This window comes from Emys orbicularis, chromosome 25 (assembly GCF_028017835.1).
Source record: "Emys orbicularis isolate rEmyOrb1 chromosome 25, rEmyOrb1.hap1, whole genome shotgun sequence".
Taxonomy (NCBI): domain Eukaryota; kingdom Metazoa; phylum Chordata; order Testudines; family Emydidae; genus Emys; species Emys orbicularis.
The window spans coordinates 17687664-17710311 of record NC_088707.1 but is presented as its reverse complement, the minus strand read 5'-3'; the positions used below and the strand labels follow the sequence as shown (position 1 = coordinate 17710311).

General features: G+C 47.7%; 1 protein-coding gene across 1 annotated transcript; it reads left to right on the top strand.

Moving 5' to 3' along the window:
- The first annotated feature begins 3328 nt into the window (after nt 1–3328).
- On the top strand, nt 3329–16430 carry LOC135894432 (zinc finger protein 501-like). Its single transcript, XM_065422512.1, has 4 exons — nt 3329–3406; nt 7939–8065; nt 12623–12736; nt 13144–16430. Exons 1-4 carry the CDS (start codon nt 3383–3385, stop codon nt 14139–14141), a joined length of 1263 nt encoding a protein of 420 aa, XP_065278584.1. The 5' UTR covers nt 3329–3382; the 3' UTR covers nt 14142–16430.
- The last annotated feature ends 6218 nt before the right edge of the window (nt 16431–22648 follow it).

Genomic DNA, 22648 nt, shown 5'->3' with positions numbered 1-22648 from the left:
TTCTGAACTGGGAAGAGGGTTAATGGGCAGAGGCAGGGAGAGCCCTGAGATAGGGATACCGCTGGGCTGGGCTGGGGGGGCCTCTCTCTGCTGGCAACAGGGCATGGAAAGGCCAGGAAGGGAAGGGAGGAGCAAGCGTCCCCCATGGAGACGGCTCAGCCCCAGGTTTCCCAGTCCAGCTACTTCCCCTCCCCCACCCTGCCCAACCCAGTAGCCCCCCCAAGACACCACCTGCTAGTCACATTTCCAGACCCCACAGCCAGTGATTTCACAGTCACAGCCAGTGACTTTCTGACTCCAGCCCCATTCCTTTCCCCTGTGAAAGCGACATCACCCAGGGCTCCCTCCTGGCCATGTGAATGTGAGGCAGGAAGAATCCATCCCATTCTGTTGTTGATTGAATATTGCTGTATAATCCCCTCAAATTCCCCCTCTTTTCTCTTGAACTGTTGAATGGTGACATAAAATCTCCCCCAATGTTGGTGTTTCTCTCTTATATTAGCAAATATTTAGCATGTGCCCCATTTTCTCCTCAGTTCTGAACTACTGATATCAAATTCTTGAAAATCTTCCTGCTTTTCTCTCCAGGTGTCTGACTGAGATCAGGGCTCTTATCGTACTGAGCATGACTCAGGCCTTGCCTGAGATCAGGTCCCCCAATGTGCCGGGCACTGCACAAACCCTGACCGAGTCTGGGGCACTCGTTGTGCCAGGAACTGCACAGGTGCCTACTGAGAGCAGGGAAGTTGTTGTGCAGGGCTCTGAACAGACACTGACCAAGGTCAGGGTCCCCATTGTGACAGGTGCTGAACAAACACCAAGGGTATCTCTACCCTGCCATGAAGAACCCACAGCTGGCCCATGCCAAGTGATTCAGGCTCACAAGGCTCACACAAAGGGGCTGTTTAATTGCAGTGTTGATGTCTGGGTTAGGGCTGGAGCTAGGCTGAAGGACCCTGTGAGGTGGGAGGGTGCCAGACCTTGGGCTGCAGCCCAAACCGGAACATCGATACCACAATTAAATGGCCCCACAGCCTGAGCCCTGTGAGCCCAAGTCAGCAGGCACAGACCAGTCGCCGGTGTTGAACTGCAGTGTAGACATGCCCACAGTGACAGAGAGTCCTTGCCACAAAAAGCTCAAAGGCTAAATAGGCAAATGGTGGGAGGCGACTCTCCATTTTACAGATGGGGAAACAAGCTCAAAGAGCTGAAGTAATTTGCTCAAGTTTGCATGGAGAATTTGGGGCAAAACTGGAAACTGAACCCAGATTGTTTCAATTCTTGCCTCTCCCCTTAACCCCAAGCCCAGCTTGTGTGTGTACAGCGTTCTTTTGGTCTGTGTTTGCATTGCATTGGCTTCCAAGGGAGGTTGTAGAATTTCCTTCATTGGAGGTCTTTAAGATCAGGTTAGAGGTACACCAGCCTGGGAATATCTAGGGATACTTGGTCCTGCCTCAGCACAGGAGGCTTGAGTAGGCGACCTCTCAAGATCCCGTCCATGCCTACATTGAAATAATTCTGTTTTGTGCTGAGCTGTTTTGCATGGTGCAAAAATCTCCTGTCTGGTGATTTACATAGCCACAGAGGCTCACAATGCAACTAGTCAGATATTAACCCAGGCAGCAACTCACGAGCATTCAATGAAGTCGAAACACATTCTTATAATCCTAATACCTGTTTTAACAATACTAACACAGGTGAGTCAGACTGATTCCAGCTATGTGTTTGTCCATGTTCAATTAAGACATGGGGGCTTTTGCAAGAGTGTCACAGGCAGGATGTGCAGGTATGGTGTCTCTAGCCTCTGTTTTCCAGAAGCTGGGAATGGGTGATGGGATGGATCACTTGATGGTTACCTGTTCTGTTCTTTCCCTCCGAAGCACCTGGCATTGGCCACTGAGCTAGATGGACCATTGGTCTGATGCAGTGGGCAGTTCTTATGTTCACAGTCTCTATGAGGCATATCTACTCATTTGGACCCTCTGGGGAGCCACAGAAAGAAACAAGGTGTGCTGAGGCAAGAAGGCCCAGTCTCAGAGCCCCCGGGGTCATGCTTGTCAAAACCTAAAACTAGTTCCAGCCCTTGAAAGGGGGCACTGCCAGGACAGACTGTATAAAGGCTGGAGCATCAAACCACTTTGTAAACCTGAGACAGCTGTCTTGGGGACAATGACAGGGAGAATCCCCAAAGTGACTCCTTTGATTCTGCTCTTCTCTCACCTTTGGTTCATAGAATCATAGAACTGGAAGGGACCTCGAGAGGTCATCTAGTCCAGTCCCCTGCACTCAAGGTAGGACTAAGTATTATCTAGACCATCCCTGAGAGGTGTTTCTCCAGCCTGCTCTTAAAAATCCCCAATGATGGAGATTCCACAACCTCCCTAGGCAATTTATTCCAGTGCTTAACCACTCTGACAGGAAGTTTTTTTCCTAATCTCCATCCTAAAACGCCCTTGCTGTAATTTAAGTCCATTGCTTCTTGTCCTATCCTCAGAGGTTAAGAAGAACAATTTTTCTCTGGCATCTTTGTAACAACCTTTTATGTACTTGAAAACTGTGATCATGTCCCCTCTGAGTCTTCCCCAGACTAAACAAACCCAATTTTTTCAATCTTCCCCCCTAGGTCATGTTTTCTAGACCTTTAATCATTTTTGTTGCTCTTCTCTGGACTTTCTCCAATTTGTCCACATCTTTCCTGAAATGTGGCACCCACAACTGGACACAGTACTCCAGTTGTGGCCTAATCAGTGTGAAGTAGAGCAAAATAATTACTTCTCGTGTCTTGCTTACAGTACTCCTGCTAATATATCCCAGAATGATGTTTCCTTTTTTTGCAACAGCGTTACACTGTTGACTCATATTTAGATTGTGATCCACTATGACTCCCAGATCCCTTTCCGCAGTACTCCTTCCTAGGCACTCATTTCCCATTCTGTATGTGTGCAACTGATTGTTCCTTCCTAAGCGGTGTACTTTGCATTTGTCCTTATTGAATTTCATCCTATTTACTTCAGACCATTTCTCCAGTTTGTCCAGATCATTTTGAATTTTAATCCTATCCTCCAAATCTCTTGCAACCCCTCCCAGCTTGGTATCGTCCGCAAACTTTAAAAGTGTTACTGGGAGGGTATCACCATTTCTCAGAGGGTTACACCCTGGTGGGAGGGGGCTAGGCCTGTACTGGAATAAGGTCACTCTGTGCTTCACAGTGTGGCAGAACCTAGAATGTCCATTAGCAGGGAAAAATCCTGGGGGGAATCAGCTTGTGGAATGGACAAAAGCCCCATCTGAATTCTCTCACATTGCCCTTCTCATCCTGCCAGGCTACAAAATAACGTCCACGTTTTGCTCCAGATCATCCCATCCTCCCAGGGGGAAGGAAATGGCTGCAATGGAGCTGGCTAAGGTAAGAGATTATCAGGGAGCTGGTGCTGGGCTCTGCTTGGAGGGAGAGGAGCAGTAAAGGCATAGGAAGGTGGTAGTTGCTACAGGTGGTGGGAGGCAGGAAATAACAGGATGTGACAAGCCCACTGAGACTTGTGTAATCTAGGGTGTGATGGGTTGTCACCCCTGGAGTGCAATCAGGGGGGCTTCTGGGAACCGCTGTGCCCTCTAACCCTCACGCTGGGCTGGCCCTTCTCACACTGCTTTGCTGGAGATTCAGCCAGCCTCTCCAGACCCTGTTATCACCCAACACGACAGCAGGTGGCTCCATACACCCAACTAAGCTACCTAAGTGCTTTACCTAAGCCACTCAAGAACAGATAGAAGACAACAGCAGATTTCCCAACCCCTTAACCTTGCACACCTGCTGTAGTATAAATCCAGAATTATATCATCTTATAGTGCACAGGGATCTCTATAATGTATTTCACCTTCCCCTCGATATGGGACGGAGATGCACAACAAGCTTCTGCTAACCAAGCTCAGATTTTCCCCAGACACTTCACTCAAAATACTTAACACTAGTTAAGATAAAGCATAAAACAAGTTTATTAACTGCAGAAAGACAGATTTAAGTGATTGTTAGAAGAAAAAGGAGCAGGTTGGCCCAGAGGCGGATATGAGTACAGGCTTCTTTATTGCAATACTTGTTCCCCTCGACCCAATTGTCAAGTAAGCACTGGATTAGTTGCATCACACTCCTTTTATCTAAGTTAGTATGTACACGCCTACATCCATTGCAACACCCCCAAAACCCTTATTAAGTAATAGAAACACCCATACTGTTAGTATACCCATCCCTGTCTATTATTTGCAGGATTACGCATGTCATACAGACAGTTTTACCTTGAAAATACAGTTCTTTGCATGAACGTGTTGCTACAAATTTCCCTAATCAGCAGTTCTCAGGGGAGGGGGAAAGGGACCATAAGCCAGGGCTTGTTTATGTAGCTGGGAAAGGAAGGGAGGGGGAGATAACATTTCTTTTACTTTCTTTCACACAAAGTACATTCATTCCGACAACTACATTTCTCATGCAGCTGCATCCTTATCAATTCTTACAAGCAACAGGGAAAGGAAAAGTATGGCAACTTATTTATTAAGCAAAGAATTACTGCCTGCTTATGCCTTTTTTCCCTAATGCCATGTCAGCACATTAGCAGCTTCCCAGGTCTTTTACTTAACCCTAACATATCCCAACAATTATAAATGATAGCACACAGATCAAAGTAGATTACTTAGCAAATAACCAAAAACTCAAAGTAAGCCTAACATACTAGATGGATAGAATTTGAATTAGCAATTTCTCACCCTGACTGATGATACAAGCAGTCCACCAAGTTTCCATACACAAGCCAGAAATCCCTTTACCCTGGGACCAGCACTTCCCACAGTTCAGTCTTTGTTCCTCATGTGTTTCCAGGAGTTCTCTTGTGTGGGGAATGAGGCCAAGAGATGATGTCACACCCCACCTTATGTAGCTTTTCCACATGGGGGGAACCCTTTGTTCCAAACTCAATTCCCAGTCCAGTTTGTGGAAAAATACAGGTACCAAAATGGAGTTCAGTGTTATGTGGTCTGGTCACATGACCTAGCATGCACTGCTGAGTCATAGTAGCCATGATTCATAGGCTGGCTGAATCATTCACAGGAAGGCTAAGCTCTTCCACGGTCCATTGTCTTTGTTGATGAGCCATCAGCACTGTCTGGCTTCTTTATTGTTGTACCTGAAAGGCTAGTTATGGGTGTTACCCAGAATAAACACGTTTGAAATACAGATACATAAGTCAATATTCATAACTTCAGATACGAACATGATCTATGCACACAAATAGGATAATCCTATTCAGCAAATCATAACTTTTCCAATGACACCACACATGATGCATCTTGCACATAATGCATCATAATTATGACCTAATCCTATTATAATCATACCACTATACTGAATATGAGGTGTAGTGTCAGATAGGGCCTAATTTCAAGGCACAGGAGTTGGGAATGGAACTTCCCCTCTTTGTGGAACAGGAAATAGCCCTCCAACACGGGCTGGGAAAACTTCCCAGACTCCCAGTGCTGGAGCCTAAATCTATTGACACTTCATTAGTTACCACCACTCCCAATCTTTGTGGCAACTGCAAACTTTATCAGTGATGATTTTATCTTCTCTTCAAGGTCATTGATAAGAATGTTAAATACCACAGGGCCAAGATCCAATCCTTGTGGGAACCCGCTAGAAATAAATACACTCGAACACGGTTCCCCATTTACAATCACAGTTTTTAATCTATTTAATGTATGCCGTGTTTATTTTGTATCATTCTAGTTTTTTAGTCAAAATATTGTGCTGAACCAAGTCATATGCCTTACAGAAGTCTAGGTATATTACATCAATAATATTAGCTGCAACCAAACTTTTGATCTCATCCAATAAAGATATCCAGTTAGTTTGATAGGATCTATTTTCTCTAAACCTTTGTTGATGGGTACTAATTATATTACCCTCCTTTAATTCTTTATTAATAAATCCAGTATCGGCTGCTCCATTATCTTGTCCAGTATCGATGTCAGACTGACACTCTTGTATTTAGCTGGGTCATCTCTTTTACACTTTTAAAATATTGGCACAGCATTAGCTTTATTCCAGTCTTCTGGAATTTCCCCAGTGTTCCAAGTTCTAATTAAAATCAACATTAACAGTCCACCACGCTCCTCCACCAGATCTTTTAAACCTCTTGGATACAAGTTATCTGGACCTGCTGATTTAAACATGTCTAACTTTAATAGCTGCTGTTTAACGTCCTTGTGAGTTCTTGTTGGAATGAAAAGAGTGTCGTCGTCAACATCTTATGATATGAGTACAACATCTATTTTTCTCCAAATCCAGGAGAGAAATATTTATTGAACACTTTTACCTCTTCTGCATTATTTTTTATAATTCTGCCATTTCCGTCTAGTAATTTACCACTACCATTGTTAGGATTAATTTTGTACTTAATATACTTTTTAAAAACTTCCTTCTTATTGTCATTTATTGGTCATTGATTTCTGATAGCCAGTTTTCTACAATTCTGACCTTCTCACTTATATTCTTTCCTATGGACTTCCCCTTTCTTCCATATATTTTATTTGGAGTGTGTTGGGATTCCTACCAGGGAGCCATCAGCAGGGTCCAGAGACAGCCCCATCTCCTATATCAGGGGTCTCAAACTCAAATGACCATGAGGGCCACATGAGGACTAGTACATTGGCCCGAGGGCTGCATTACTGACACCTCCTCCCCTTGCCGCCCTCAGCCCCGCCCCCACTCCACCCCTTCCATGAGGCCCCGCCTCTTCCCACCCCTTCCCTGCCCCCATTCCAACCCCTTCCCCAAAATCCCCACCCCCTCCCTGCCCCCAAGGGGAGCAGGAGGGGTGTGGGGTGTGGTGGGGGCTCAGGGCAGGGAGTTGGGGTGTGGGGTGCAGGAGGGGTGCAGGGTGCGGCAGGGGGCTCAGGGCAGGGGGTTGGGGTGCAGGAGGGGTGCAGGGTGCGGCAGGGGGCTCAGGGCAGGGGGTTGGGGTGCGAGAGGGGTGCAGGGTGCAGCAGGGGGATCAGGGCAGTGGGTTGGGGTGCAGGGTGCGGCAGGGGTCAGGGTGCAGGAGGGATGCAGGGTACGGCGGGGGTCGGGGTGCGGCATGGGGCTCAGGGCAGTGGGTTGGGATGCAGGAGGGGTGCGGGGTGAGGCAGGGGGTCGGGGTGCAGGAGGGGTGCAGGGTATGGCAGGGGGTCGGGGTGCAGGGTGTGGCAGGGGGCTCAGGGCAGGGGGTTCAGCTGCAGGAGGGGTTCGGGGGGCAGACTCCGGCCCGGCGCATACCGGGGGCAGGGCAGGCTGCCTGCCTGCCCTGCCCTGCCCTGCCCCTGCAAGAGGCTGGAACATGGGGAAGGGGGGGCGGAGGGGCTGTGTGTTTCTGTTGCTTGAGGCACCGCCGCCAGCAACTCCCATTGGCCGCAGTTCCCCGTTCACGGCCAATTGGAGCTGCTGGGGGCGCTGCCTGAAGCAACAGCCACACACAGCCCCTCCGCCCCCCCTTCCCCATGTTCCAGCCTCTTCCCGGAGCTGCGCAGGGCAGGGCAGGCAGGCAGGGAGCCTGCCCTGCTCCCGGTGCACGTCCGGCCGGAGCCGCTCTGGTAAACACTGGGGGAGGGCGGGGGGGCTGCGAGGGGTTCGCGGGCCGCAGAAAATCACCCCGCAGGCCGCGTGTTTGAGACCCCTGTCCTATATCAAGCTCTGGCTAGTAGGTATGTGAAGACCCTGCCTGTCTGTCAGCTGGGAGACACAAATGTTTTCTCTTTCTACCCTCTGATGCCTCCTGACTGCTCTAAGCAAGGTGGGGTGGGACTCTGCTAACATGTGCCTCATGGAGCTTCCATTTACCTCGTGCTGCTGTTCCGTGAGTAGTGGGGTTGTGAGTGGGGAAGCAGGTACTGAGTGTTGGATTCTTGCTCTTTCAGGGGCCGGTGACTTTCGAGGAGGTGGCTGTGTATTTCACCAGGGAAGAGGGGGCTCTGCTCGACCGCACTCAGAGAGCCCTCTACAGGGATGTCATGCAGGAGAACTATGAGATGGTGGTCTTTCTGGGTAAGGAGTCCTGTCCCCTCTGTTATTAGAAGCTGTCAGGTCTCTAAAGAACCTGAGTAGTAATAACTTTATACCTTCATTCATCATAGAAGTTTTGACAAGTTTCCTTGCCCTCCTTTTTTTTCCTAATTCCCACCCACTAAAATAATTTTTGGACATGTGCCTTTTTGGTGCCATCAGTCATTTTAAAATTGCATTTAATGTATCCTTATTGGATACATTAATAACTGCATTAATAACTACAGCTTTCATGCCATTTCCTCATTTTAAGAGGAAAATATGCCACCTGTAGAATTCTAAATTGAGTAAATAGGTCAATGACTGATGCATGGCTTGTGTGACAGTCAGATGAGCTCATCTTTTGATAGGAGAGCACATAATATTGCCATTCAGGACCCCACGGGTGAAGGGAGAACAGAGCCGTGCAAGGGGAGGAGAAGCGGGGGGAGTAGATAATTCTGGGGTGCCAGGAAATGGTGTGTGTGTGTGTGTGTGCAGGATGAGAGCTAAGAAGCAGCAGGGATGGAGGGGGTAGTGAGAGATGAGGAGGGAACACAAGAAGCTCCCAAGGTGCTGGGAGGTGGTGATGGCTGAGAGCAATGGGAAGAAGGGGAGGGGAGTGTGGAGGAAGGGCACCCAGGAAGTGGGCTGGGTGGGTCAGTGGAAAGGAGGAGAAGTTTTGGGATCTACAGTTGTGGAGGATCTGAGACATTTAACCCTGAATCCCTACCCAAGTCTTGTTGCTTTAGAGCCTACGCTCCAGTTTTATTTCTGTTGTTTCACTTCTTTTTACGTTCCCCTCCCCCCCCAATATTATTATTTTAACTCTTGACCTCCCTCTCTCGCTCATTACCCCCCTCCCCATCTCTATGCACAGCGACCCTGCCACCGATCCTGAGTCCTTGCTGCATTCCTCCCTCCCATCGCCTGGCCACTACCTAGGCACAAATGGGCACTTTTTACACCTCTAAGATTACATATTGGGGTACAATTTGCCCTTGTACATTGCTATTCAAAGTTAATTGAGAAGATGGAATTTGGTGAAACTTGATTTAATACAGACAGTTATAATTGAAATCATAGGCAAGGATCAATACACATAATGATTAGACTAAGATAAGTATAGTAAAGAGGGTCTTGCCTTATGCATACTTACAAGTTATGGACACCATTGGAAACAAAGATCGAGGGGCAAGGGAGACCATCAGAATGGAGGCCCTGCTTCACTTTACTTGGGGACCTGACAAAATGAAAAAATAGTAACTAGGAGAGGTATTTTATCCGCTTCCTTATGGTAATAGGATGGCTATATACCATATCTGCTCCTTTATTCTGATTAAAATAATGTCAATAGCTGCCCCACCCCATATGTGGCATTTGGGAAGTCTATAATTAAGCATCAAGCATTAATACTCATGATTTACATCACTTATTTATTAATTCCAATATATGAATGCGTCCAACTGCTGAGATACTGCATAGCAACCTAATTGCTAAAGCCCGCCCCAAACTTACTTCCTTTCAGAATCCTATGGCGTATTGCACCTGTTTGTGGTTCCTCGTTAGTCTCTCAAAATCAGGGTGCAAAATATCTGACCTGGGATTCTCTTCTTAGTCCTATTCAGGTAAATCCCAGACTTCAGCATAACTACTCCCACAAAGCCTCCACCTAATATAAGGCCCTTAACTGTAGCAAGCTTAATAACCCATTTACTTATGTTCACCTCCTTGCCCCTGCATGCACATTCCAAGCTAATAAGCAATACTCTGATAATGACATTTTACCTCTAGCAAGTATAAAATTGCCACAAGACATGTGACTAGGTCATAGATCATAAAATCAGGTCGGGGTCAACAGGAGTGAGAGTTTGGCGAGAGTCTTGGCCCCACTCTCCCATCGGCAGCAGCCACAAGCTGTCTTCCCTCCAGGCTCCTTGGATCTTTGAGCCTGTCCCTCCTGACGTTGCGTGGCCCAGTTCTTGTTTCTTACCTTCTCCTTTTCTGGAAGAATTAGAGGCTGTTGTTCCTGAATTTCAGTGTTTAATTCCCCAGCCTTCTCCACACACTGGGGGAGTTTAATTCTGCCTCCCATTACACCTAAGTCACTAGATTTCCTAATTCCCCAAAATGTGCTTTTGCAATGTCACAGTTCTGGGGTAGCTAAGCCTTTTACCTGCCTCCATGGTCTGCTCAAGGAATACCCTCTCAAGTATCAGGCCTCTAGCCAGCCCCTCTCTATGGATAGGGACCCACATGTCCTTTTCGACCAGGGTTTGAGGATTGCAGCTTGTCCTCCACTGTGTTTGCTGGACTAACATCCAGTTCCTGTGCTTTGCTTTCTCTCCAAGGGCTGTGAGCAGTGTGTGTGTGATAGAGGTGGGAATTTTCGTGATATTTCTATGTTGCCAATATGCACCTCAGTTTCCTTCTGTGATTGGTATTGCTATGATTATAAAGAGCAGGAGACTTGAGGTGTTTTGTCACGTAGCTGTTATGGGGTGATACGAATGTGTGACAGGCTGGGACCAACCTACATCAATGGAATACCCGACAGAGACAAGGGAATAATTGTCACCTGTCCATGGGAGGATCTCAGCTTTGCTGAGTGAAGCATAGATGGACTCGTTATGTTTCTGGGAGCAGGAAGAACTGGGTTTGCTGATGCAGGGAGCTCTACTGGAGCGAAGACAAATGGACAGGCAAACTGAAAGGAAACCAAACTGTTTATAACAGCAGCATGGCTCAAGAGCATTGGCCAATATGGACTATATTATCTTCTTTGCTTCTCTGTCCTAATCTAAAGACTTTCTAATGCTGTGTTTCAGTTGACTAATAAACCCTGCTCTATTTTAACAGTCTGCCCAGTGTCACAGCAAAAACTTGCTGAGGAGCACTGAAGCATGAATGAGGAACAGTCTCTGAACAGGAGTGTAGTTCAGCTGGACCTGCTGGCAGAGCTCACAGGTTGAAATAGGAGTGTTGAAGCCAGAGGCTCAGTCTCAGGTGCTGAAGCTACATGGCCTATCCTTGTGGAAGAGTGGGACCCCCTGGGGGTCTAGCGCACTCAAGGGGCACCTCTCAAGGACTGTTTAAAAGCCAGGGCATTGCACAGATGCTATGCATCCATGACAGTGTGCCAGAGGTTAAGCCTTATGGGAAAAAGATATAAAACAAGAAAAGGATCTAAATGTGTATTTACCATTGCACCCTCATCAGTCCTCAGGGAATCCCTCATCAGTTACAAAGTGTATGAAAACCTTCCTCTAAGGCTTACCTCTTGGTTATCAGGTCATGTCAGTTTTGTTAGAGGGCTTTCCCTTCACCCTCCCACTTCCCTGGTTCTTGTCACGCAGACAGCAAGCAGCAAAAGACCACAAAAGGCAAAAGTCCGAAGGGCAGATAATGCGATGTTTATTGGGGTTAGTTTCCAAGCAAGCATATTCCAAAGTCCGTTACACCAGTCGGGTTTATCGCTATATGCCCAGAGAGTCTGTTCCCCAGTGTTCCCTTCCCAGCTCTGATGCCGCAGAGCCTTGCCTGTGTCCCTGTTCCCATTCCCCCCATTAATAAACCTGATTCCAATTTCCCTTCCCCCTCCTGTTTGACCCCAGTTTATATAGTCATATTTTCAGCTATACCTTAAACAATCATTTTACTGAAATTTAACTAACCAGTCCTAACATATTGTAACATAATTCTCTAACCAATTATATCCTACTACCCTAATTAACTTACACCTAGCAAAACTAATTATACAGCAGACAGAAACAATTAGAGAACCAGACAGATTAACAATAGAAAAGTGGTGGCCATAAAGATAAAACAATACAGAAATGAGGGTACCACAACCGTTGATAAGTGATTTCATGCCAGACAGGATGCTATCAAACTAAATTTTCTTTAACCATCTTAAGATCTGTTTCTTTATCTGGTGGTGATGGGCACTATCTGGACAGGATCATCTGCCTAACAGCCCAATATCACCTTATTTCAATGTGACTGGTTTGGGATGTGAGGACGTGACTGTTCGCTTCTCGGCTTTTGGCTGCCCCTGCTGCTTAGCCAAAGGCCTTAGCCTAAGAACAAGGCCTCAGACTATCCCAGTGAGAGAAGGCCCATACACAAGCGGACTGAGATTTTGATTCTTTGTTTTTATACCCTTGTAACTAGCTAAGTGATAAAAATGCACCTAAGTTCTTAAATAATAGGGTTTACAGGGAGGCCTGAATATCTATATTCTCACAGTGGGTTCTACCCCTTCCCCCATTCTGTGTTTGTCTTGTCTATTTAGATTGTAAATTCTTCAGGGCATGGGCCATCTACTATTCTGTGTTTGTACTTTGCCTAGCACAATGGAGACCCACTGTTGGTCCTTAGGCACTAAGGTAATGAATATGATTTATAATAATAACAACTCTCCTGCCACTTTGAGCCAAGGAAGCTGGCCTTGGGATGTTACTGCTTAAAAATGAGCTGGGGTTAAAACCATGGAATGTTGTTTGTGACAAGTATCCCACAAATTCCACTGACCTCCCTTGTTTTCTTTGCCTTGAGCAGGGTTTCCAGTTTCCAAACCTGATGTGATCTCGCAGCTGGAACGAGGGGAAGAGCCGTGGGTTCCAGACCTCTACGGCTCTGAGAAAAAAGTGCTCCCTAGAGCTGCCTGCACAGGTGAGGAATTGGTTAAACCAACTCAAAAACTGTCCATGAAAACAGGAAACATTTGGGATGCCCTACAAAGACCTTGTGAGCTCTCCAAGTTCAAGATTGTTCCCTGCAGATGTGGAATCATTAGGCAGATGTCACTCATGGCTTCCCACCTATCCTGACTGACAACTGGCAGCAGATCCCTCCCTGATCCCACTTTCCCCTGCGTGTTCTGGTGAGATGCGGACCAAAACTGATCCCTTCCTCTCTCCTCTGGGGAAGGGTTTGGGGAAAATCAGCTCCTGATAGGTTTGATCTCTCCCGCACATATTTTGGTTTGTTCATCCCTTTTTCCATTCCTGTCTCTGAGATTTCCTTTCTCTCAGGCACAGGCAGTGACCTATGTCTGGATTCTCTCTGTCTCCCATCAGGTGTTGGGATGGTGAGTGAGAATGAGGAGAATCCCCAGCAGGACGATGCTGAGAAAGTAGAACCACATGGAACGTTATCAGGAAGATCCAAAGGGAATGTTTCCAGGAGTTGTGCACTCCCAGAAAAAGCAAAAATCTGTGAGACTCAGCAGAGGCCAGAGGAAAACCTAAGTAGCCTCTCAGACCTTATTACACACGAGAGAATCAACTTGGAAGAGACACGCTACATATGCCATGAGTGTGGGGAAAGCTTCAATGGGAGCTCAGAACTTTTCACACATCAGGGAATCCACAGAGGAGAGAGACCCTACATGTGCTCTGAGTGTGGGAAATGCTTCAATCGGAGCTCACACCTTATCTCACATCAGACAATCCATACGGGTGAGAAACCTTATGGATGCTCTGAGTGTGGGAAACGCTTCAGTCGGAGCTCATACCTTAACACACATAGGAGAATCCACACGGGTGAGAAACCTTACGGATGCTGTGAGTGTGGGAAAGGCTTCAGTTGGAGCTATGCCCTTATCGCGCATCAGAGAATCCACACAGGAGAGACGCCCTACACATGCTCTGAGTGTGGGAAAAGCTTTAATCGGCACTCACAGCTTATCACACATCGTAGAATCCACACAGGAGAGAAACCCTACACTTGCTCTGAGTGCGGGAAATGCTTCAGTCGGACGTCAGCCCTTATCACACATCGGAGAATCCACACAGGAGAGATGCCCTACACATGCTCTGAATGTGGGAAAAGCTTCAATCATAGCTCAAACCTTATCTCACATCGTAGAAGCCACACGGGAGAGATGCCGTACACATGCTCTGAGTGCGGGAAAAGCTTCAAACAGAGCTCTAGCCTGAGCAGACATCGTAGAATCCACAGTGGAGAGAGACCCTACACATGCTCTGCATGTGGGAAAAGCTTCAATCAGAGGTCATTCCCTATTAGACATCAGAAAATCCAAATGGGAGAGAACTGTGAGAAATGCCTTGATTAGGGCTGGCCAAAGATTTCTTTAAAAAAAAAAAAAAAAAAAATCACATTTGCTAATTCCAATATAGTGATCTTTGCACCATCTTCACCAGGGTCTCTCAGCTCCCCCAGATGAGTTGCCTGCTTCTGCAGCTCACCCTGCTTTGGGGTTAGTCCTGTGATCTTTTCTATCAACTCCTTTCCTTTTGAGTCGTAGGAGAGTGTGTCCCTCCAGCCAGGAATGTTCATCAGCTCCAGGTGGGGGAGAGAGGTTTGATCCCAACAAGCTACACTGAGGCAAAAACTACCTGTGCCTTATATCCACTAGGACTGTACATGGCGTTGGCTGCTCATGTTAGTGATCTTGGTGTAAAAAGACAATTATAGTTGTAGTGCAGATGCAGCCCAGTTGCAGTGGTTGGCATTAGCTTTCCCCTTGACCTAACCTAAACTCCATCACTTTTCCTAGTCTAAACAAACCCTGAGCATCACGGTTATACTGTTCCCCCTTTTCAAAGCAATTGTTAGTCATCAAGTTTCCCCTTCGGGAACAAATTATTTCATTCCCAGTTGCTTTGATGTTGCTTCAAGTTTTGCTGGAGAGCAGATATTTTTATTACCATTTTCCTCACTTAAAATATATTGAACTATAACAAAGAGCAGGAACAGGGCAGGGATAGGGAAAAATGTCATTTCACCCTCTGTAACAACAGAAGAAGTTAGGGTAAGTCAGAGAGATTCCCTTATTCCCCATCACCCCCCTGTTGTTCAGTTGGTTAGGTCAATATTTTTTCTAAAGGGTTGGGAAGAGGATTCCTTAGTAAATGACATGTAAATAGGCAAAATACCCATACATTTGGCTCCCAAAGCAATTGTGGCCCAGGCCCTGCATGAGGTCTCTCCTTAAGATATCTCCTTCCTAATCAGGTGCATGTTTCCTATTATTTGGGAAATGCAATCCCTTTCTAGGTAGAGATGGGAAAAATGGAAGTGATGTTTCTGTTCAGCTCACCCCTGGGAGATGCTGCAAATGTGTAGAAAATGGAATCTGTGTTGAATGTGATATAGCTGCAGAAAGATACCTATTTTTAATAGATACCTGACATTTGTTGTCTTACAGGGATTCTAAACTGCACCTGAATTTAGTCCCTAATTTAAATCTGTGCCACCAGATTAAAGAAATAAAAGGGCATATTTGGGGGCGTTATACCTCACTATCGCTACTGATATGTTGTGTGGTTGGTGAAGAATTCTACGCCAGAGACTTGGAGTAATTTTATACTTAAGGTCAAAGATTTGATAGGGACTCAGGTAGAAATTGCAGGTACTAGTGGTTGATTTTCACCCCAGATATGGAAGCTATGGTGATCTGTGGCCCAGGTAAACTATTTTTAGAATGCTGCTCCCTAGTTAAGTGGCAGTGATCACACTCCTAAAAGATGCCATTATTAAATTGGGAACAACTGTCTCTTACCATTTGGATCCAAAGTTAGATGAAGCACAGAGAGAAACAGCTGATTCCTTCAGAGCCATTCCATGCCTATGGGTCCCAAACTGGCTGCCTTGTTGGACAAGAAGCATTTCCATGCTGGACAAATGATGGAAGAACCACCCGCGACAATGTTTTTGGCCCTGTCAGGCATTGGGACCTCAACCCAGAATTCCATTGGGCGGAGGAGACTGCGGGAACTATGAGATAGCTATGGGATAGCTACCCACAGTGCAACGCTTCGGAAATCGACGCTAGCCCCGGTACATGGATGCACACTGCCGAATTAATGTGCTTAGTGTGTCCGCATACATTTGACTTTATACAATCTGTTTCCAAAATTCTGGTTCTGGGTACATCCTCCCCCTCTCTCCAGGAAAGCAACGGCAGACAACCGTTTCGCGCCTTTTTCCTGGGTGAACAGTGCAGACGCCATAGCACAGCAAGCATGGAGCCCGCTCAGCTCAAGACAGCAGTCATGAACATTGTAAACACCTTGCACATTATCGTGCAGTTTATGCTGAACCAGAACCTGCAAAACCAGGCGACGAGGAGTAGGCTACAGCAGCGCGGCGGCGAGAGTGATGAGGGCATGGACATGGAATTCTATCAAACCGCGGGCCCCGGCGCTTTGGAGATCATGCTGTTAATGGGGCAGGTTATAGCCGTGGAACGCCGATTCTGGGCCCGGGAAACAAGCACAGACTGGTGGGACCGCATAGTGTTGCAGGTGTGGGACGATTCCCAGTGGCTGCGAAACTTTTGCATGCCTAAGGGCACTTTCATGGAACTTTGTGACTTGCTTTCCCCTGCCCTGAAGCGCCAGAATACCAAGATGAGAGCAGCCCTCACAGTTGAGAAGCGAGTGGCAATAGCCCTGTGGAAGCTTGCAACGCCAGACAGCTACCGGTCAGTCGGGAATCAATTTGGAGTGGGCAAATCTACTGTGGGGGCTCCTGTGATGCAAGTAGCCAAAGCAATCACTGAGCTGCTGCTACAAAAGATAGTGACTCTGGGAAATGTGCAGGTCATAGTGGATGGCTTTGCTGCAATGGAATTCCCTAACTGTGGTGGGACGATAGATGGAACCCATATCCCTATCTTGGCACCGGAGCACCAGGGTACCCAGTACATAAACCGCAAAGGGTACTTTTCAATGGTGCTGCAAGCACTGGTGGATCACAAGGGACATTTCTCCAACATCAACATGGGCTGGCCGGGAAGGGTTCATGACACTCGCGTCTTCAGGAACACTACTCTGTTTAAATGGCTGCAGCAAGGGACTTACTTCCCAGACCAGAAAATAACCATTGGGGATGTTGAAATGCCTATAGTCATCCTTGGGGACCCAGCCTACCCCTTAATGCCATGGCTCATGAAGCCATACACAGGCAGCCTGGACAGTAGTCAGGAGCTGTTCAACTACAGGCTGAGCAAGTGCAGAATGGTGGTAGAATGTGCATTTGGACGTTTAAAAGGTCGCTGGCGCACGTTACTGACTCGGTCAGACTTCAGCCAAACCAATATCCCCATTGTTATTGCTGCTTGCTGTGTGCTCCACAATCTCTGTGAGAGTAAGGGGGAGACCTTTATGGGGGGGTGGGAGGCTGAGGCAAATTGCCTGGCTGCTGATTATGTGCAGCCAGACACCAGGGCTATTAGAAGATCACACCAGGAAGCGCTGCGCATCAGAGAAGCTTTGAAAACCAGTTTCATGACTGGCCAGGCTACGGTGTGAAAGTTCTGTTTGTTGAAAACCCGCCCCCTTTATTGACTCATTCCCTGTAAGCAAACCACCCTCCCCCCTTCGATCACTGCTTGCTTTCAAAGGAAATAAAGTCACTATCGTTTAAAAATCATATATTCTTTATTATTTGATTATAAACATAGGGAGAGAACTGACAAGGTAGCCCGGGTGGGGTTTGGGAGGAGGATAGGAGGGAAGGAAAAGGCCACTAAAAAAATTCAATATAATGACAGCCTTTTGCTTGGGTTGTCCACTGGGGTGGAGTGGGAGGGTACACGGAGCCTCCCCCCCTCCTCCCGCGTTCTTACACGTCTGGGTGAGGAGGCTATGGAACATGGTGAGGGGGGAGGGAGGTTATACAGCGGCTGCAGCGACACTCTGTTATCCTGCTGCTGTTCCTGAAGCTCCACCAGATGCCGGAGCATGTCCGTTTGATCACGCAGCAGCCCCAGCGTTGCAGCCTGCCACCTCTCATCTCGAGCGTGCCTCATGACCTCACGTTCACTGGCATCTTTCCTGTACTTTGATACCGTGTCCTTCCACTCATTCAAATGAGCTCTTTCATTGTGGGTGGATTCCATGATTTCCGAGAACATCTCGTCTCGCGTCCTCTTTTTCTGCCGCCTTATCTGAGATAGCCTTCAGGACGGAGGAGGGAGGCTTGAAAAATTTGCAACTGCTGGAGGAAGGGAAAAAAGGAGAGAAGTTTTTAAAAAGATACATTTTACAGAACAATGCTTATACTCTTTCACGGTGAACAACGCTATTCACATTACATAGCACATGTGATTTCAGTGCAAGGTCGCATTTTGCATCTTAATATTGAGTGCCTGTGGCTTTGGTGTTAGAGATCACAGACGTAGGTCCCGGCAACAGAATTCGGCTTGCATGCGGCCATGGTAAGCCATTGTCTTTTGGCTTCTGCCCTCTCCTTTCCCACAAAGCAAGCAAAGCCCGTTGAGTACTGCGGTTTTCCTGTTAACCTTCAGCAGCAGAAAACAAAGTAACCCCCCCCCCCCCCAATCCAATTCTCTGGGATGATCGCTTTATCCCTCCCCCCACCGCGTGGCTGTTATCAGGGAAGATCCCTGCTAGCCAAACGCGAAAAGCTCAGCGCCAATTACCCGCCCCCCCGCCCCCCCCCCCCGTGCTTGGCTAACTACAGGGAAGGATTTCTTTTCAGCCACAGACAAACATCCCAGTAGGAAGGGCCACCTCTGTCCCCTTAATTAAATTCCCATATTTCAACCAGGTTACCATGAGCGATATCACTCTCCTGAGGATTACACAGCGAGATAAAGAACGGATGTTGCTTGAATGCCAGCAAACACCGGGACCATACGCTGCCAGGCTTTGTCATGCAATGATACCAGATTACTTGCTACTAGCATGGCGTGGTCAAGTGTCCTACCATGGAGGATGGAATAAGGCTGCACTGCCCAGAAACCTTGTGGAAAGGCTTTTGGAGTACCTCCAGGAGAGCTTCATGGAGATGTCCCTGGAGGATTTCCGCTCCATCCCCAGACACATTAACAGACTTTTCCAGTAGCTGTACTGGCCGCGAATGCATCCCAAGTCCTCAGGGCAAAGTAATCATTAAAAAACGCTTGCTTTTAAACCATGTTTTATATTTTAAATGGTAAACTCACCTGAGGTCCCTTCCATGGGGTCATGGTCTGGGATACTGCCTTGGGAGGGTACTTCAGTCAGGCTGAGAAAAAGATCCTGGCTATTGAGGAGAATGGAGTGCTGTGTGCTCTCCGCAAGCTCGTCCTCCTCCTCTTCCCCGTCCGCAGAATCCTCAGGTGTGGCTGAGATTACCCCCGCCTCGGAATCCACGGTCAGAGGTGGGGTAGTGGTGGCGGCCCCCCCTAGAATTGCATGCAGCTCAGCGTAGAAGCGGCATGTCTGCGGCTCTGACCCGGAGCGACCGTTTGCCTCCTTTGTTTTTTGAAAGGCTTGTCTGAGCTCCTTAACTTTCACACGGCACTGATATGAGTCCCTATTGTGGCCTCTCTCCATCATGCCCTTGGAGATTTTTTCAAAAGTTTTGGCATTTCGTCTTTTCGAACGTAGTTCTGCTAGCACTGAATCCTCTCCCCATATAGCGATCAGATCCAGTACCTCCCGTACGGTCCATGGTGGTGCTTTTTTTCGATTCTCGGATGCATGGTTACCTGTGCTGATAAGCTCTCCATGGTCACCTGTGCTCTCCACGCTGGGCAAACAGGAAATAAAATTCAAAAGTTCGCAGGGCTTTTCCTGTCTACCTGGCCAGTGCATCCGAGTTCAGTTTGCTGTCCGGAGCGGTCACAGTGGTGCACTGTGAGATAGCTCCCGGAGGTCAATACCATCGAATTGCGGCCACACTAACCCTAATTCGAAATGGCAATATCGATTTTGGCGCTACTCCCCTCGTTGGGGAGGAGTACAGAAATCGGTTTTAAGAGCCCTTTATTTTGAAATAAGTGGCTTCGTTGTGTGGATGGGTGCAGGGTTAATTTGATTTAACACTGCTAAATTCGAATTAAACTCATATTGTAGACCAGGCCCAAGATGGGCCATTGCAGACAGTTGACAAGAGGTGTGAGGATACTTAACATGGGGAAATAGATTCAATCTGTGTAATGACTCAGCCATTCCCATTCTCTGTTCAAACCTAAATTAATGGTATCTAGTTTGCATATTAATTCTAGTTCAGCAGTTTCTCGTTGGAGTCTGTTTTTGAAGCTTTTCTGTTGCAAAATTGCCACCTTTAAGTCTGTCACTGAGTGACCAGAGAGGTTGAAGTGTTCTCTTACTGGTTTTTGAATGTTATGAATCCTGATGTCAGATTTGTGTCCATTTATTCTTTCGCGTAGAGACTGTCCGGTTTGGCCAATGTACGTGGCAGAGGGGCATTGCTGGCACATGATGGTATATATCCCATTGGTAGATGTGCAGGTGAACGAGCCTGTGATGGTGTGGCTGATGTGCTTAGGTCCTATGATGGTGTCACTTGAATAGATATGTGGACAGAGTTGGCATCGGGCTTTGTTGCAAGGACAGGTTCCTGGATTAGTGTTTTTGTTTTGTGGTGTGTGGTTGCTGGTGAGGATTTGCTTCAGGTTGGGGGGCTGTAAGCGAGGACTGGTCTGTCTCCCAAGATCTGTGAGGAAACCTCCTCAGAACTGGTCTTGTGTTTCTTTCATGTTTGATATCTTTGGGGTTCAAACATCCAGACTACATGTGGTTCACAGCAACAGATACTTTGAGAAACCTGCTGGGTTAACGGGGCCTTTTCCAAACTGACATTGGCTCAAAGTCTGTCTCAATTCAGCTGGATTGGGACACATCTGTATCAAAGGAGTGGTTCACTCCTGATTTGTCCAGAGACCTCGGGGGAGGTGTGGTAAGATAGGATAAGTAGGAATTGACAATAATGAAGTTAAAGGTAAGGGTGAAAGACCCTCATCGTGCAGGTCAACAAGCCTGTTCTGTTCATTCCCTCTGACACATCTAGCACTGGTCACTCTCAGGCAGCACACTGGGCTAGATGGACCATTGGTCTGACCCAGTATGACCAGTCTTGAATTCTTATGTAAGCCATCTACAGCCTTGTCTACACTGGCAAGTTTCTGCTCAGGAAAGCAGCTTTCTGTCGTGTAACTTCTGAGGTGTACGCACTGTCAAGCCACTTAGTGCGCAGAAACAGCACAGTTGTAGGGCTGTAAAAAACCCACCCTGATGAGAGTTGTACATCTTTCTGCACCGGGGCTACAGCGCCGTGGTGCCAGTGTAGACACCCTGGTGGATTACAGTGCTGTGACTGGCCTCCGGGAGGTGTCCCACACTCCCTGTTCTTGTTTCTCTGGACATCAGTTTGAACTCTACTGCACTGCCCTCAGGTGACCAACTGTGAAACCCAGCCCTTAAATTACTTGGGAATTTTGAAAATCCCCTTCCTGTTTCCTCGGTGACGCATGCAGTGGTCTCAGCGCATCTTTCGAAGTGACCATGCCTGCTCCACGCACCAGGGGATCCCCTGCTTGGAGCAATGCTGAGCTGCTGAACCTCATCAGCATTTGGGGAGAGGAGCCTGTCCAGTCTCAGCTGTGCTCCAGCCGTAGGAGTTATACCTACAGATTTCACGATGCATGAGAGAAAGGGGCCATGACCAGGACACACTGCAGTGTAGGGTCAAAGTGAAGGAGCTGCGGAACTCCTACCACAAGGCGTGGGAGGCAAAACGCCGCTCCGGTGCTGCACCCACAAGCTCCTGTTTCTACAAAGAGCTGGATGCGATACTCCATGGTGATCCCACCTCCACTGCGAAGGCCACTGTGGGTACTTCAGTGGCTCACATGCCAGTCGAGAGTGGACCAAGCCAGGAGGAGTAAATCTTGGACGATGATGTGGAGGTGGAGGAGGACCCAGAGGCAGAGGATGACTCGGAGGTCAGAGATACATGCAGCCTGGACTTCTTATCTACTCCGGAGGAGGTTAGCCAGTCACAGCTGTCAGAGCTTGGCGAAACGCAAACAGGAGAGGAGGCCCTTGGTGAGTGGCTTTGATCTGGGGAATCACTGAAGCAGGTTGTTGGGGGCAGGAGGGTTGCAGAAAGGAGGCTCGTGTCTGTATGATGTGCGTACCACCACATACCTAGTCTGAGCACTGGAACAGGGTGTTGATTGACTCCCTCACTTCACGGGAATCTGCCCCAGAGATCTCCATGAAACTCTCATGGAGATACTGGGCAATCCACTGCTGCAGGATCTTCGGCAGAGTTGCTTTGTTTCTTGCCCCATTAAGGGTTATTTTCCCATGCCACTCTGATGTCACCAGAGGGACGGTTGGCAGAGACCATTGCTGCACACAGGTGAGCCACATAAGGGCCAGGGCGGACACTGCAGTCTTGGAGAAGACCCTCCCTTGATTCCCTGCTCACCCTCAGCAGAGAGAGATCTTCCATAATGAACACAGCCTGTGGAAAATATGGGCACACAAATGATTATAAGGCCCCCCCCCTCCCCCACAGTGCTGTATCTCCCCAAGAGGCACGTGCCCACTGTACAGTACGGTCCTGGACAGTGATTTCCCCTGCCCCTGCTGTTACCATTTTGGGGGTCTTATGGCTCATGTGTGCTTGGGTGGGGTCCGCCATTTAGTGATAGGTATGTGAATAGTGGCTGTGTTTTAAATCACTGCATCAGTGGTCTGTGTGTTGCAAACAATACTGCTTCTGTAAAACGTTGCATTTTGGCTTCACAGATATGACCTTGAGAGCCGAGCCAAGCCTCCCTCTTTGTTATTGGTG